The sequence below is a fragment of the Accipiter gentilis genome, chromosome 29, assembly GCF_929443795.1.
Source record: "Accipiter gentilis chromosome 29, bAccGen1.1, whole genome shotgun sequence".
NCBI lineage: Eukaryota > Metazoa > Chordata > Aves > Accipitriformes > Accipitridae > Astur > Astur gentilis.
This window is the reverse complement of record NC_064908.1, coordinates 9,442,403-9,459,813: the sequence shown is the minus strand read 5'-3', so window position 1 is coordinate 9,459,813 and position 17,411 is coordinate 9,442,403. Positions and strand designations below refer to the sequence as shown.

The 17,411-nt window shown below is 49.4% G+C and overlaps 1 protein-coding gene across 1 annotated transcript; it reads right to left on the bottom strand.

Moving 5' to 3' along the window:
• Positions 1-3,294: 3,294 nt before the first annotated feature.
• LOC126052516 (cholesterol 7-desaturase nvd-like) lies at positions 3,295-17,191 on the bottom strand. The gene is made up of 7 exons (XM_049833304.1): positions 16,876-17,191; positions 11,592-11,780; positions 8,859-9,037; positions 7,248-7,373; positions 6,860-6,979; positions 4,864-5,040; positions 3,295-3,456 (listed from the first exon to the last, which is right to left on the bottom strand). Exons 1-7 carry the CDS (start codon positions 17,189-17,191, stop codon positions 3,295-3,297), a joined length of 1,269 nt encoding a protein of 422 aa, XP_049689261.1.
• Positions 17,192-17,411: the final 220 nt, after the last annotated feature.

Genomic DNA, 17,411 nt, shown 5'->3' with positions numbered 1-17,411 from the left:
AGGCCCATTCCACAAGACAAGGCCTGTGGCAGCTATTTATAATGATAGCCAAAATATGAAAGGGCACAGAAATCTTTGCTTAGAAGCTATGTCAGTCTTGACCTGCATCAAAGTGTCTCACAGGGTCACAAGGATGCACTGGTGAATGGGGATTGTGGCAGTTCTGCATGCAGGAACGCAGCCTTCCTGATGCTGTTTGGAGCTCGGAGACCTACCTCCAAATGGACCAGAAACAACTGGGGAATTGCCCCAAGTGGAATAAGTACATAGACCAGGTCTCAAAGGAGAAGGAGCCCAGGCCTACTGCTGGAAAATCCAAGGTACGTTGTTTGTCATCTTTTATGTATCCTTTTCTTTGACTTGTTTTGATTCTTTTGGGGGTTTCTAGCCTTGCACCCACCACCCATCCCCCCAGAAAAACCAAGCAAAAAAACCCCAACTTTGCTTGAGAATTAGGAAGTTTATAGCGAATTTGTTAGTTGGGGAAAAAACCCAAAAGACATGGAATGACTATAGGCCTGGCAATTGGATAAACTCCTGTGGCTAGTGGTCAAGTGTGAAGATAAGCCACAGTAATAAATAAAATTACTGGAATATAATAGTATGAATGGCTGTAGTTTTGCAGTAGATTTGATGTAAAAGTGATTTCAGTAAACAAGATGAGGTGCCCTCACATCCTAACCAGAGGAGTTAGGATTTATTTGAAAATCTAAATATGTAAAGTGGATAATATACAGCCAAAAGGCATAGAAGACTGGAGGACGGTGCTCCTTGGCATGCTAGTGTCTTCCTGGAACTAAATTGTCCTTTTTGCTAGACACATTTAAAAGGATAAATAAGATTGCAAATGGAAACATAAGAGGCTTAAGCTAATGCTGGTTTACTTCCCAATTCTCCAATTTCTGCCTTAACAGGACACGACTTTAGCCTTCACAATAAAGGAAATGGTAGCTCAGAATTCAGGCTCTGCTGGAGGGAACCCATAGTTTCCTCTAATGTCAGAAGGACTGATGAATCTAGCAAAGCTAATGTAACTCACCATCTCTAATGTGATCTTCAACAATTTGCCTTCCTTGGAGTTTTGTTCATCCTGAGATCCTGTATGTGGGAACACAGTGAGGAGCGGGGAGCAACAGCCCAGGTGTGTTGCAAGACAATTTAGTACTTTTGCGTCTGTGTGTGGTGGCCATGTTCCCCCATGAATGTGTGCGTGAACAGTACATCTTGACCCACATCATGTAATGTAACATCTCTGTCCTGTCTATAGTTGCGATTTCTGCTTCTTGCTGCTTTTCCATCACCCATCATGGTGAGGGCAGCTGCTCCCTAAGGAATGGGGTGCTGGGAGCCAAGGATGGTCCCACCATCCCGGAGCAGGATGGGCAGGGCAGGACCAGAGCTCATGGCCAGGCTCAACCAAGAGTCTAGATCATCAGGCAAGCTCGTGGTCATGAGGCAGGTCTGAGGTCAAGCTGGGAAGTCAATCTGCAGCTCAGGGTTGCAGTCTGGTAAGGATAGCCAGCGTCAGACACAGCCCAGCAATTGGTGGGCAGATCCACAGTCATGAAATAGAGTGGAGGTCAAGCTGGGAAGTCAGTCTGTGGTCAGAGGTCAGATCAACCAGGCATGGGCATGTCTGCGACAGCCGGAGGCTTCCTACAGCATAGCTCAGGACAGGGACTGAAGGTCCAGAGCTGAGCTGAAATGGGGCTCCTGGGCCATGGGCAGGGAGTGGATGAATGCGCCAGGTGAGGCTGGTCAGGGCCACTAAGACATACTAGCGCTCTCAGGTCCTTGAGAGGCTCAGGCTGTTGAGTTGGGCAATGCTCCCTGTCCAGTCTCCTGCTGTCTCCTTAAGTTCCTTGCTGGAGATTACCTGTGGCTCCTGAAGCAGGACAGCATGGGCAAGCTGCAGAATCACTTCTACCATGCAAAAACTCCCCACAAAATAGTGAAGAACAACAAATGGTGAACATGAGATCAGTTTTTAAAAAAAAATTTAATAGTGACATATTGACAGTGGAATAGCCAGATGTGAAGGGCGAAGGCCCAGCTTGCGCACGGTTATCTGGGATGCTGCCAGGGTGGGTGATGGACTCTGCACCGGTAGAGGACTGCGATGGCGTGTGACACAGCTCCCAGTCCTGCTCTGGGTTAATGGTGAAGGAGGAACCAGAAGCCTCAGCAAAGTGCAGAATTCACAAGGCACAGGCAAGTGCACAGCGCGTGAGAATGGCAGCTACCAGCCTCCTTGGAAAGCTGGATTTGGGTATTTGCGCTTGCTGGCTCTTGGCATACAGTAACTGCCAGAGTCCTGCTAACTATACATGTCAGGCTCTGCCCATGGAGATTACAGGTTTCTCTAGGGTATGCAACAAGGCAGAATTTAGCCCTTTAATACAGAGTATGTAGGCACAAAGCACAGGAGAATCTAGTCCAGTTTTCATCAGATTTGCAGCCTGGTCTCCTTGTGTTAGCTTCATTTCTGATCACAGTGACAGTAAGTGATACCTATGGTCTTGCCATGAGACAAATTTTTACAGCCAACTATGTACCCAAGGTATTGCTGGAATCCAGGGACTACCAAAGCAGAATCTTATTCACATCCCTGGCCTGCAGAGTAGTTGTCAGTCTAAATGATTTGGTCACCGGGATAGTCCCTCTTCTTCCCAACTAGGTGCAATAGCTTCATAAGGAATTGACTCATGCAAGAGCTCAGTAGGCTCAAGGAAGCCCACAGGTATGGTAAGGACATGGTGGGCAGCTAAAACCCATGCTGCCCTGCCTGCTGCCAGAGAGAAAGAAGACAGCATATGTCTGTGGGCTTGGCAATCACACCCCTGATGCCACGGAAGCATCTGCCAAGGCTCCCCTGGAGAGCTGAAGCCTGCCCCAGCCAAGGTGATAGTGCAGAAGCAACAGCAGGCCTGGCTGGGAAAAGACACTTCAGGCAATAAAAGACCACATGAAAAGCTTTTCATATAAATACTCAAAACAATAGCAGCAGCGAGAGACAAGGGCACTTCAAAGACAGTTCTATAAATCTGAAGTTCACGCTCAGCTCATACATTGCAGCACAGGTACAAGAGGAAGCATGTTACACCCTTTGGGCTTTGATGCCCCAAACACAGAAGGTAAAAGAGGGAGGATCGCCAGGGCTCAGGCTCTGCTCCCCGTGCCAGTGCCAATATTTGTTATATTGATCATGCCTGCCCAGCACCGCTGCCCACCAGCCAGGGTGGCAGGAGCCACCCAAGAGCCTCTGGCCACCTTTTGCAGCGGGCAGCAAGGTCCTCACCAGTCCAGGCCCTCCTTCTGTGCCAGGAGCCTCGTGCTCTTCTCGCTGTAGAACTGGGCATACCAGCGCCGGTGCTTTTGGATGCTGGAGTCCTCTCTGACCAGCAGCGGCTTGGGCAGATACTGTTTGTTATTCCAGATGGTTATATCGCGCTCAAACTGGGGGGGAGAAGGATGCTCTCATTCAGGTGGGGAAGCTGAACAAGGAGTTTTGTGATCTACCTGCACAGTAGGTTTCTTTTTTAGCATTTCTCCCAAATGGCTGGCATGGGACTGCTCATGCTATTTGTAACTTGTATGCTACAGCTCTGTCTGCAGTTAGCAGACGTTTAGCCCATCGTAGACCCTGAATAAGAAGCTTTCAGCTTAGACTGCCTCTGTCATAGGAGGTACTGGAAAAGAAATGGATCTTGTGTAGGTAGGAGCTACTCCACCTGAGAATTTTGATTCCTTGGGTAGCTCCAGCCAACCAGGACTTTATAAATTAAGCATCTGCATCTTAAACTCTGTTCACACACACACACACAGAGTAAGATTTATGGAGTTTTCCTCTGTGAAGAGGTCTCTGCTGAAATGAGTGCTGCTCATTCACATTAGTAAGAATGCACAGTATTAAGCCACCTTTTATACAATAGAAGCTAGTACAGCCAAGTCTGATTTGGGGTAGGTTTTTGGCATCTGAAAATAATCTTCTGGCAATTTTTGCTGTAGCGCCAGTGAAACTCTCTCTGGTCAGACCAAACAGTTTCCAGACTTTGACCCCTGACAGAAGGGAATGAGATGAACTGTTCTGACCGCTTGAAGGGAGTTACAGGAGTGCTGGAGTCAACTTTGTGTTGGTAGTGCCAGCTGCTATAACAAGGAGTAACAACTACAGATTACAGGTTGAGAAGTTCAAAATGGATATTAAAATTAAAAATTAACACTGTGGGTAGAGCAATAATGGAATGGGCCACCCAAGGACCTGGAGAGATGGGGGCGTTCTCCAAAGGAGGAGACCTTCAAGGCAATGCTTGACCTGAATTTGACAATAGTCTTGTCCCAACTGGGATATCGAATTGGAGACCTCCAGAGGGACCTTTCGCCACTTCCATGAATCTGTGTGGTAAGGACCTGGAAAACCTCTGTTGGGAGTTGCCCAATCTCATAATTTAACAGCAGGAGGATTTCTTGGCTCAGTTCTCACCAAAGGAGATAGGATGACCTTAAAGCCTGGGATGCTGGAAATCCAGATGCAGTTATTAGTTCCCTGAAAGACTTCTTGCAGCTTGGGAGAGGTTGCCTCATCCTTGTGCCCCTATTCCCCATCTGCAGGAGAGGGATAGCTCCTCTCTGCCACCCTCAACAAATGGCCCACTGCAGGGACCCTCTTTACTAAACCTCCAGTTTAGTTCTTTGGGCTACTAAAAGTGAAAGATCATACCAACCACTGAAAGGATCTTGCCCATGAGTCCTTTGCTCCCACATACATCTGAGCCCATGTGGGCAACTGCTCTTCCTTCTCACACCTCCTAGACGCCAAGCTCCAGGGGACCACCTTTGGCTGCTCTTCTTCAGGGGCCTTACCTGTATGCACTCTGCTCTCAGGATGAACTTGGGGATTATGGCCGGCATGTTCTTCTGGTAATAGATTTTGTGAACAACATTCTGCAGGAGAGGCTCCAGGGGAGTCACCGTCTGCAGGATGATCCCACGGCCCAGGAAAGCATGTTCAAACATCAGGAAAACCAGCCCTGGTCCCACCTGCAGAGCAACGGAGCACCCTCAGGGAAAAGTCCGCAATGGACCAGCCTTCTGGTACAGCAGCTCCCACAGCTTGAGACCTGCTTGAGATGTCTCCTAGACCATGCTCAAGTCCCCCCTTACTCTGTCTTTTCATCAGATAATAGGCAAAAAGTCAAGCTACACCTCAGAGCTGAGAGTCACAGACTGCTTGCCAACTGTTAATGCTCTGTGGACAGGGGAAAGCCTGTATTTCCATGGGACATTCACAAATGTGTCAGGGCTGGATGGCTTTGCTGTGGGCCTATGGGAATTCATGGGGGTTTGCAGTGCTCTACTGGTCCCAGAAAGTTTAAAATCTAATCTTCTAGGAAACACTTCCAAATTTTCACTTGGTCTTGTTGTTCATCACTGAATTACCTTCAGGTCATGAACAGCCTTACTGGACTGTTGACACCAGTCCTGGGCTCCGGATCTCAGTAGCAGTGAATGCAATACAATATGGAGGTAATACAACATCCCTACTCCTGCTCTGGCTTTCTCCTTTGCAGCTACAACAGTCACATTAGGTTTTAGCTTAAATCAGGTTTTAGCTTGCATGACATGAAGTGCTTGTTCTCTGCTCTTTGACATACATTCAGACACGCAGATGCATGTTCATACATGTGGTTCTTTGAAGCAGTGCAGATATTGCTGGGGGGTTTGGCTACTTTATTTACTACTCCTTTAATGTTTGGTTCGGTACAAACTCTTTGAAAGGTTATTTTAATGTCTGTTTTCTCCTGTTCATTGATATCAGTGCTAAATAGCACATATCTAAGAATTGAACAGAGATACAATCAACATCCATTTTGTGATAATTCCCTAATTGCACCAAGAGCTATCCCTTATCAAAGTTTTGTATCATGACTTGTTTTGCTATTGTTCTGAATCTGTAATATGGGAATAGGTCAAATGCCTTCAAAAATGTACTAGAACAAAGTTACTGGTTCTATAAGGCAAGCTTAACATTTCGTCAAAAAAAGTCCCAAAAGCCACAAGCAAAAATGAAAGTGAGAACATCTAGTTCCCATCGATTCATGTTTAGTGGCATTATTTGTATTTTCCTTTAATTCTTTATCAATTTGTGTCAACTACTTTATTATCTCATTCAGGGTGGATCTTGGGCTACAAGACACACTGTGTCTGATTTATTGGAAGTGGAGAGGGGAAAGAGAAGTATGGTTAATAAACATTTTTCCAAAACAAAACAAAACAAAACAAAAAACCCACAAAAAACACAGGAGAGGAGGAAAATAAGAAAATGAGCAAACTTTCAATTGCAGAAGGAGCTCTTGACATTAGTACAAATTTATTTCTTTAGCGTAAATGTTGGTAAACTGACAAATCTTTGTGCTTTCCAGAAAGTTGTCTGAAAACCTCTGAGGTCTTTGGATCACGCAGATCAACATCCTCAGTGTTTCTTACTGTATATTGAGTGTAGGCACCTTTCCCAGGCATATTTGCCATGGACTGAAATGGTTCACACTTCTGTATTGTAAAGCGCTGTGACAAAGCCGTGTGAAGGTCCCTTGGGATTGTCACCAGTGTTTGCTCAGCTACTAGCTTTTTTTTTTTTTTAATCTGTTTTGTGGGGACAGCAGCCCTTAGGAACCCTCCCTTTTCTCTGTGCTGCCCAGCTGTGGAGCAGCCCCAATGCCAATGTGTAGTTTTGGCCCATGTGTCTGATGCACTTTGTAGGAAAGGCTAGACTGGGCAGGATAGGCGAGGACTCATTTAGCCTTTTGGGTGACAAAGCCCTTCAGCTCAGGGTGCTGGTGGTCACCAGTGCGGGACATACCTGCCTGGCTGAAACCATCAAATCCGTCAAGGAGATGTGCTTCCCAAAGATGGTTACGGTGTGTTGAACCAGCAGCTGGGAGCAATGCTCGTTGGGCTCTGGCTCTGGCCGCCACTCCGCCTGGAGGGATGGAGAAGGATTAGCTCAGTCTGAGAGGTGGGGAGTGCAGGCTGAGGGTGAGATGGTGACAAGAGCTGGCTGTGAAGAACATCTACAGATGAGCACAGATGAGGGAGTGCAGCCAAAACCCTCAGAGACTCAGAAAAGAGACTGGACCTGAAGATGGGGGGAAGCAGCAGAGGGGATGAGGTGGGACTGATGCTTTGAGGTAAAAAGGGTTTGAAAGACTTCAGCCTCCTCAGGGCTAAGAGGGGAGGTAGGGTCTTACCTTCCAGATGTGCTTCATGAAATCCCACAGCTTGGACCTTGTGTATCTCAGATCAGATCCGCCCAGAATAGCTGGTCCATGGAGAAATGCCAGGTGAGCCATGTCAGCCGCGTTCTCGGGGATTTCCTGCCATTGGGGAACAGTTTGCCGTTGGTGAGAGCTGACTTGGCTGTGAGCTGCCTGTACGTAACAGCAATGTTGCAATAGCACCAGCGTGGCTGCAGTACAGCCCAGCATGTCACTCCGAGCACAGCAGAGATGCTCGCAGGTACATGACACAGCAAGAGGCAACTGAGTGCATGGAGAAAGGGGCCTCAGCACAGACTGACCTGGGACCCGTTCTGAACTAGTGTATAAGAATACTTTAAACATGAAGCTTAGAAAATTCACAGTTCATTTTAAGCTCAAAGGAGTCTATGCATGTTAAATTCTGCAGCTGCACAAGCTGGAACTCCAAGTCAGTCCTTCCTTTGGCCCTGTAATCATAACGAATAAAGCATTTTTATGTTTGTGCTCCTAGACTAGTTTTCACGTGCTTTTAAACCTTTAAACCCCACCAGCCTGCCCACAATATTTCACTTTTTGAGAAATTTTAATGGCTTTATTACTCAAATACACCAGCTTTCCACCAGCTTGGCAAGTAGCATGGACTGGCCCCCATATAGACCTGTGTACAGTGGCTTGCACTGCAAAGCAGACGTGAAATAAATATTACTATTCCATCCATCTCCCAAATTCTCCTGCTTCTTACATCTCCTCTGCACACTCCCAGAGCTGTATCTCCTATGTCTCATGCACGTTCTTAACTTCTTCTGATAATTCTCCATTCCTTTCTAACCTGCTCACCTTAGTCATGATTTAGTCAGCAGGCAGGCCTTTGGAGAGATGTGCACTCTAGATTAAGGGTTATTTTTGTCACTGATTTTTACAAACAGAAGTGTTCTGCTCAGCAGCAAGCAGATAAAAATCTCCCAAGGACCTCCAGGGATTGCCCAATTTCAAAACTGCTGCTGCCTCCCATTGCTTTCCCAGAGGAGCCTCCACCTGCGCCTGCTCCCTCCAAGGACCACGGCCGTGGTCCCTTCTGTTTAGTGCCACAAAACGGTTCCCCTTTTCCAGACTCATTTCCACTGAGATGCGATTGAGGCAACAGCCATTTTGTTCTCTGTGGCACATTTGTCAGCGTATGATGGTGATTATGAAGATTAACAGCAAAATAACTGTGTGTTTCCATTTCAGTGATTGATGAGTTGAAAAGCCTCCTGACGCCAAGTGCCGCAATTCTTAGAGAATCTTTTTTTAAATTACATCAGTTATAAGTCAAAGCAAATTAACAGATTCCTTTTAAGTACCCAGAACATCTGTTCTCTACTTGAGAAGCTCATGATCCGTGTTTGGGGAACATATGCCATATTCTCGGTATACGACGCAGGGATGTATTTCTAGGTCTGAGGTCTGCCAGCAGCAGCGATGCCACTGAGCACAGGCAGGGCCTGGTTAATTGGGAGGAGATATCCCTGAACGAGTTAACTGGGAGGAGATGTCCCTGAACTGGACTACAGGAGAGGAGCCAGGTGTGAACGTGCCCCACGGAGGAAGCGGGCTCCCTACCTGAATGTGCGCATCAACCAAGTGCTCCGTCTGCCCACGGAACACCCACTCTTTGGTGGTGATCTCACGCTGCTCTGGCACTGCCCACGTTGGACTGATCCCTTCACAGTGGTACCAGACCAGCAGCATCCCATTCACCTCGCAGGACGGCCAGGTCCGGACCCTCGCAAAATCTGGCACTGTGGAGGACAGAAAAGAATCGGTTAAAAGCGGCATCTTGAAGGCTGATGCTGGCGCTAAGGGTCACCTCATCCTGAACTACACAGCTCAGAGATCATCTTTATGGGAGATATTCATGTGGCACAGACTCTCTGGTGACACTTTTCCAGCTTTCAGGCTGCTGAAGGAGGACAGCAGCTTCTGAAGTTCACAAAAGAGAGTTTGCATAAATCAGTTTTATTTCAGTTGGGTGTTTTGCGTAAGTTTTTTAAGGAAGAAACATGGCTGGCTGCTCTGCAGCCTCTTTTGCTGATCTTAAAACTGTTGAAATAAGTAAATGCCTGCTGCATCACTGGACCCTCCTCAAGTTTCAATGATCTAAAAGGAGATGCTTTTAGTTATAGATGTGCACAGAGTAAAAGCCACCTCCAACTCTCGAGTTCAAGTCACTCTCTGTTACAATACTGCCGTATCATGTGTTACTTTAAGAATATATCTGCACTCTTTCCAGTGGAATGAATTTTGGCATTTATATTTACCCAGCTGTCAGAAAGAGTAGCTTCTACTGGATTGGAAGACTTTTGCCTCTATTACTTTTTTTTTTCTCATTTGCAAACAAGCACAGAGGATAGCGCTTCCTTATTATTCAGCCTTGTACAGTCACGTGGGAGGTGAAATAATAAGAGAAATTATGTTTCTCTTTTAGTCAATGAAGATCAGAGGGGGCAGAAGGAGACCATCACTGTGATTTCTGATTGAAAAAATCTGGTGCTTTGGGTGGGATGCATCTCTCTAAATTTTAAAGAGGGCTTCATCTTCATCTACCCCCCATGCAGACATAAAATCATGGAATCATTTAGGTTGGAAAAGGCCTTTAAGATCATCAGGTCCAACCATTCACCCAACACTGCTAAGTCCAGCACTAAACCATGGCCCTAAGCAGCACATCTACACATCTTTTAAACACCTCCAGGGATGGTGACTCAACCACTTCCCTGGGCAGCCTGTTCCAATGCTTGGTAACCCTTTCAGTGAAGGAATATTTCCTCATATCCAATCTAAACTTCCCCTGGTGCAACTTGAGGCCATTTCCTCTTGTCCTATCGCTTGTTAATTGGAGAAGAGATTGACCCCCACCTCGCTACAATCTCCTTTCAGCTAGTTGTAGAGAGCGATAAGGTCTCCCCTCAGCCTCCTTTTCTCCAGGCTAAACAAGCCCAGTTGCCTCAGCTGCTCCTCACAAGACTTGTGCTCTAGACCCTTCACCAGCTTCATCCAGCCCCACGTCAGGCTCTGTGGCTCTGCTTGGCTGTTGGTCCCCTGCAAGCCCGGTGCTGGACAAGCTGCCCATCCAAGCTCTCCAAAATCCCTCTCCGCCAAAGTGACCTGCATGAGCACAGATGGCTTTTAAACCTGTTTAAATTAACCTGACCCATTTGGGCTGTATGGGAGCAGGGCAGCTGTCTGCAGTTTTGTTCTTTTAATAACTACAGATCACAATGGCTCCGAATACAGCCATTTCAGATGAAACAATGCATCTTGACAAGTGTTTGTGTATGTCCAGAATATTCATTCTCATTTTGTGAAGAAACACACCATTGCTCATTACTTGGAACCAAATTTTCATTTGAATGCAGCTCCTGACTGAGTACATATGGGAAAAAAAATAGAGTATTAATCTTTTTTTCTGAAAATAACACACACACAAAGAAATGCTGTTTGGTGAGATCTAGAAATTGTTTATCTTATCCGATATAGATGGAATGTCTCTCTCCTTTGGGAAAAATAGTCTGTTTAGTAGAAAGACTGACTTTTGCTGCTAATCAATGTTTTTGTTGCTATCCCAATCAATCCCAATCAGAGAAAGTTGAACTTTGCAGGAAAATAACTAAGAAGCACAGCCAAAACAAAATTCAAGGTAAGTCTGTCTGCTGCTTTCAGCCACATCTAGAATTGGTGATTTAAAATAATCAGTGCAGCCAGATCAAGTAAGTGTTACATGTGAACTTTAAGATATTTAACTAAGATTTAAGATAAGTCAATGCAAACCATATCTAAAAAGTATGCAACAAGCTTTCCTGGATTCCAACCAAAAGTTCCCTTCAAGACTTAAAAGCAGAAAAAATTGCTATTGAGAGACTATTCTGTCATGCTAGTGCGACAGATTTAAGTACTGACATGGTATAAACTGTCACTGTAGACTACAGAATCATTTCTAAAACCCAATATCTCCTCAGGATCCATGTGGGCTGGTGCAATGGATGACTCGGAGTTAAAAATCTTCTTTTATACCCTGCTTGCTGAATGCAGGAGTTGTAGGACTATCAAAATTGAGAAGGGTTGTTATTTAACTAAAGTCCCGGTTACCGTCTAACATAGGAAAGGGCACTGGTACATTATGCCCCAACATGGACAACCCAGGAGGAAAATTAGAGTGCTGCATGAACTAGGGGAGCAGGATAGAGGGTGAGTTATTACGAAGACCACTTTTCCTTAATGAAGTAGCTTTTAATGAGGACACACAGGGCACTGCCATTTCTGTGGATGCTTTCTGCCGATCTGGGGGATGTTCACCTTTTTCAGCATATGGGATGCTGATGCATTTTCCATCTTCTCCTTGAAACTGCCAGCCGTGAAACGGGCATTCGATGCAATTGCCCATGACGCGCCCGCCGGCAGCAAGGTTAGCCCCGAGGTGAGGACAGTAAGCATCAACCACGTAGGCTTGGCCATCCTGGGTGCGAAATGCGGCGAGCTGTTCTCCTGCAGAAATATGAGGTTATGAAGGTGTAAAAACAACATCCCCAGATGAAGGGGGGTCAGGTAAGACACACATTGCTCGGCCTCTTCTGCACAGGCAGCAACGAGTGGGCCTTTTACCCAACGTTGCAGGCATCTGCCTGTGCAAAGACATGCAGAAATAACCTGCTAAAAATTAATACTGGAGGTTTTCTTTCCTTTCTGGTGGAAGATCAGTGGCAGGACAGAAACAGGGTTGTTCCGGAGAAGTTATTTAACCACGAGATGGCACCAGGCAGCTGCCGGAGCCGGGACCTGTGCTGCTGCCCAGGACCGCAGGCAGGAGAGCCCTGCCAGGCAGCAGCTCCCTCGCAGACAGGCTGCGGGCAGGAGGCATTTGCTGACTGCAAAAAGGGCCGTGCAAAATTGGGATGGCAGCTGCTGTAGCAAATGCTTAGGGTGTGGTGGCCGCCAGCTCGCTGCCAAGGTTTAAAAGACATCCCAGAGCAGCAAGACGACCCGTCGCACCCCGTGTTTTGCACGCAGCGTGCTGGCACCTTGCAGAGCCAGGCAGCTGCCTGGTGGCCCAAGGGGCTGCTGCGGCACAGAAACGTCCCTGCTGAAGGGCATTGTTTTGCTCCAGGCAGGGGGAGTGTAATTTCTCCTGGTCATCTCTAAGTCCTCATGGCTCTGACCCTCAGCCCTGGTTTTTGAGCTCTCGGAGCCTGTTTCAGCTGCAGGATAAAAGGTGTGTTCACAAAAAATGTTTAAAGATTTAGCATGCTTCCCCTGCTAAGGGAAAGATACACAGAGAAGAGCAATAGCTGCATTTAAAGAGAACTCCATTCCCATCCGTTTGCCTGAGATGCGTAGAGGAGAGTGCACGGGCTCATACTTTTCAGGAATCCCTGGTTATGGTAGCTGGAAGGAGAAGCCCTTCCTCTGTTTGCTCTCGAACTCCAAGAGCCGTCCACACAACAGCTCAGCAGCAAATCGCTTCCTCGGACAGGGACGGCCGGATGCTGCGAGCCAGAGCACTGACACCTCCTCGGCAAAAGGAACTTTTCTGATGAAGTGAAGGGAAGCCCCTGACTCTGGTCTCCACCACATGGGGAATGGAGAGTCAGTGCTGGAGTGGCTGGGGCCGTATTGCCCCAGCACTCAGACTTGCTTTTCTCCCTTGCTGGGCCTTATTCCTTGTGCTCGGTGACACAATGTGAGGTTTGCCCTGCTAGTATCTGTCCCTGATCAGTTCTGGGATCACTCTCTTCTTCCCCACCCACACTGTTACAATAACTTGCAGAATTAACTTGCAAAGTCAGCAAAACTTAACAAATTTTGAAATAATTGGTATGAAGAAATGCATTACCTTCGACATGCCCCAAGGTCATCATGTAAACTTAAGTAGAGTTAAAATATGTGCAGCGTGTATAACTGAGAACATATTCATTAGGAATAGATAATGGCAGATTAGTCAAAGCTGGATCAGAATCAAGTAAAGACCCTTTCCTTGCCTTACCTTGCTTAATTTTAACACTACAATCAACACCCACTTGTGCATAATGAGTATGTAAATGTGAAACCACCTCAGTATAATGAACTGGACAAAAGCATGACATGCTCCAAAGATCTTTTCATTATATAAGTTTGTGTAGCCTATCACAATTTTTGTTGTATGTGTTTCCTTGTAACAAAATTGTATAAAACCCTCAACCTTTCTTTCTAAAGTTGCGCAGGTATTTGGAGACCTGGCATCCTATACTGCAGTATAGCAATAAAGACAAATATCTCAACTCGATGTGTTGATTGGCTTACTGCACACCGGGTGAAAGAACCCAGCTTTTGGGACAACACCCAGGTAGCACCGCGTTAGCTGAGCAAGGAACTATTAAAATGAAGACACAGCCAGTACCTGGGCTATAGCCATAGATCTGGTCATGGCAGTACTCCACCCAGTTGTGCAAGGCAACCGCGGCTGGATGGCATGCCACAGTATTATCTAAATAAAAGCTCTTCCTGGAGGGACTGGATTGGTGCCAGGTGCTTTCCTGGCCCAGCACAGAGCTGCTCCCAGGGTGCTGCAGCACTGCAGACCTGCCAGTGTTCAGATCCCCACCAGCAGCTCAGGGGAGAGGGGCTGCTCATCAGTGATCTGGCCTGAAAGCAAAGCTAGACCTACTCCAGTCTCCTCTCAAGTCATGTCCTGGTTGGAAGGGGACACAGCTGGTCTGGGAGCTTAGAAGCACTTGGGGGCTGTTCGTGCAGATGTGGCTACTGAGTTAAAGGCCAGGTCGTCTCTTCCATACTGTGCTTCAGGTTATGCATACATACATTCTGATTTCATCAGCTTGTGAAATCTGATCATTACAGCAGTTGCTGTAACTTAAAGCTCAACTAGTGAGAAATAAGGCCAAACTAAACTTTGGGAGCCAAGGTTTCTCTGTATGTTTCCAGACAGCCACACTGATGACAAGTGACAGAGTGTGAGCTATCCCACGCACAACCACTTTCCTTGATTGAGGTTTTGTGGTCTGGGCAAAGAAAAGGAAACCCTGCAAACTTTCCCAGCCTTCGAGCCTAGGAAGGGTTATTTAAGATATCTGGCAGAAACGAGTTGTACTCCAGTGCCTGGAGATCCCTCCTTACCCAGGACACGTGGCTCTGTTGTCCCTGCAGTCTTTCTGGAAGACTCCCACACATCTGCTGGCAGCAGGCATAGGGGAATGGAGGCACGGAGGTGCAGATCCTTCCCTCTGTCCCAGGTAACAGGGATTCATTCTGAAGCATCAGCATTTTCTTCTATCTCTAGCCTGCCTCTCTACCTGACCTGAGGTTCAGGGTGAAAGGGGAAAGGCAGGGAAATGTTTTCTGCCTGTTGTGAGAGGTGCTGCAGGTTCACCAGGAGCAGAAGCATGGAAACACAGGAGCAGCGTTGGATGAGTCAGACCAGAGCACTTGGAGCCCGGGGAGTCCCAGCCACGTGCGCCAAGGAGCAGCCCTGCAGCCTAGTGCTTTGCCCACCACCATTTTAAGACAGTTTTACTCCAAGGAGGTCCCACCTCTACCACTTTCCTTCATACAGGCCACCTGGTGCTATTCTGCCTTGAAGATCTGAAGCAGTACCCATGGCCAGACTCTTGCTGGGCTGCCCAAACGCCTCACCCAGGACTCCTGAGTGAGTGTTGCTTTTGCCTCCAGGCTTTGCACTCTGGAGCCAGCAGAGCCAGAGGAGAAGCTGATCTTTGCTCTGGCTTGTGCATTAAATCTGATGTCTCTCCACATGGGAGGACAGTATCCTGGCCTAAGATATACTGAAAGTCTCTGCTGCAGGTGAGTATTAAAGCAGTATTAGCCACATAATGATGTTTTCCTATTAAATTAGCCTATTTCTTTTATGGAAAACAAAAAGCAATTGTAGCAAGAATAGCACATGGGACAAAGAAGCCCAAGGCCACCATGCAGTTCTGGGCGCTCGGCTGGGAATGCAGAGTGTGGGAGAGAGCAGCTCAGAGGACCCGCTCTGGGATCCTCTCCTGTGCAGGAGCCTCACGGGGGTCTGAGCACCTTCCCTGAAGCAAGCACCCAGCCAGCAGTGCTGCGCAGTGCCCCGCAGATCAGAGCAGCTCTCACTCCACTTCCACAATCTCAGGAGAGAATGAGGCTTTCCTGCACGCTCAGTGCCATGTTTTGGAAGATGTCTTCTCCCAAATGATGAGACTTGCAGGTACTGAGCCAAGCGATTTTTGTTCTTTCATCTCCTCTGGCTCACTGCCTCTAGAGCAGGGCTGCATTTCCAGGCTATGCTCAGAGGCCTCAAAATAAACTAGATATACCCACAAACCTGGAGGCTACAGGTTGTTTAACTGCCTTATTCACTGATAATCTTCCTGGCACCGGTCCACTACTGTCACTCTGCCCCTAGAAGTGATTCTACCTGCATGTTTCAGCCAGACCCCGAGGACTGGGTGCCAGGAACCAGGTTTCAGGCAGACAACCAATGGAGTCATAACAGACAGGCTGGTGGAGGCTCTCTAGGATGTGTATATTGAATTACATAGGTCCCATTATACAAAAAAACCCACCCAAACCAAACAACTTCAAGGAAGAGGATGGCTCTTGAAAACAGAAAAAACCCCACACTTTCACCACTGACTCTGAGGATTTCAATGCAGAAACATCCCTTCTGATGAGGAAGGCACCAGCACAAGTCCAAAACCATCTTCAAGGCAAAGGGACCCTGGACAAGGAGAGCACCCCTCTGGATGTGGCTGTAAGGCTCCATTCCAATGTCCCCAGGACATGGGGACATGCAGGCAGCAATGCCTGGGAGGAGAGTCCAGGCAGCGAGATGCTCCAGTCTCCCAGCAAGGAGCCCAGACAGGAGAGTCCTACACACTCTCACTGAGCCTGTGCCATGATGTCCCCAGTGCCCTACTCGATGCCCGTGCAAAAGCCCAGGCTGTGACACCCTTGGTGCCCTTATGTGGGTGCTGGCTGGTGTGCTCTGAAAGGCGTGCTGGGGGCAGAGTTGTCCCAGTGCCACAGCAGAGCCCCCAGGCAGGGATGGCCTGGGAGGGATGCCCTGCACACTGGCAAGGAGCCCGGGTGGGCACACTGCAAGTGCCCCACCGCAGGTGCTGGCTGGGATGCCCCAGTGCCCCAGCAGGATGCTCAGTGAGGACGGACTGGTGCCCTGGTGAGGATACCCGTGTGAAGATGAACCAGTGCCTCGGGGGGGGGGAGCTGGGCAGGGATGTCCCTGCGCCCCAGCAGGAACACCCGGGTAGGGATGCCCCGGTGCCCCGGCGGGGACGTCGGTGCAGGGATGCCCCGGTGCCCCGGCGGGGATGCCGGCTGGGATGAGCCAGTGCCCCAGCACGGGCGCCGGCCTGCACGCCTAAGTGTCCCGCAGAAGCACCCGGGCGGGGACGCCCCGCAGCCGCGGCAGCGTGCCCGGGCAGGGGTGCCCGATTGCCCCGCGGTATCCGGGGCGGCGGTGCCCGATTCCCCAGCGGGGAAGCCCCGCGCGACCGGCCGGGATCCCGAGCCTCGCCGCCCCCGTTGCCCGGGCGGGGGTCGGGCGCGCCCGTCGGGGCTGCGGCGGCTGGCGCTCACTCACCGAGCAGGGCGAGGCTGCGGACGGCGCCGCGGGGCAGCTGCGCGGAGTCCAGCAGGCGGTACCAGCCGTTGGGGAAGGCCGGCGGCAGGGCGCCGGGGCGCCGGGCGCGGCGGGCGCGGCGAGCGGCCTGCCTGCGGCTCAGCCCGGGAGCCGGCAGGTAGCCCACCTGCCCGGGGCCGCGCCGCAGCGCCAGCGGCCGGGAGCAGCCCAGCAGCAGCAGGACGAGGAGGAGGAGGAGGAGGAGGAGGACGGGGAGGGGGAGGAAGAGCAGCACCCCGCGCTCCGGCCCCGCCGCGCCGCACCACCCGCTCCCCATAGCGCGCCCGGCCCCGCCGCCGCCGCCCCTTATAGCGCGCCCGGCCCCGCCCGGGGAGGCGCTCCGGGGGGGACGGGACGGGACGGGACGGGACGGACTCCCCCACCCCGGGGACCCCCCGGGCATCCCCGGCTGCCTCCCGCGCTGCGGCGGTGGGAGCGCGGGCGGAGCCCCGCCGCTCGGCCCCGGGGGGGCTGCGACCCGGCACGGCAGTGGGTGG

What these genes read in the sequence shown, in the direction of transcription:
- LOC126052516 (XM_049833304.1), bottom strand. Translation starts at nt 17,191, where the DNA reads ATGGGGAGCGGGTGGTGCGGCGCGGCGGGGCCGGAGCGCGGGGTGCTG. An exon ending in CCGCAGCCTCGCCCTGCTCG is followed by an intron (nt 11,781 to 16,875) that starts GTGAGTGAGCGC and finishes ATATTTCTGCAG; the next exon opens with GAGAACAGCTCGCCGCATTT. An exon ending in TGATGGTTTCAGCCAGGCAG is followed by an intron (nt 5,041 to 6,859) that starts GTATGTCCCGCA and finishes GTTGCTCTGCAG; the next exon opens with GTGGGACCAGGGCTGGTTTT.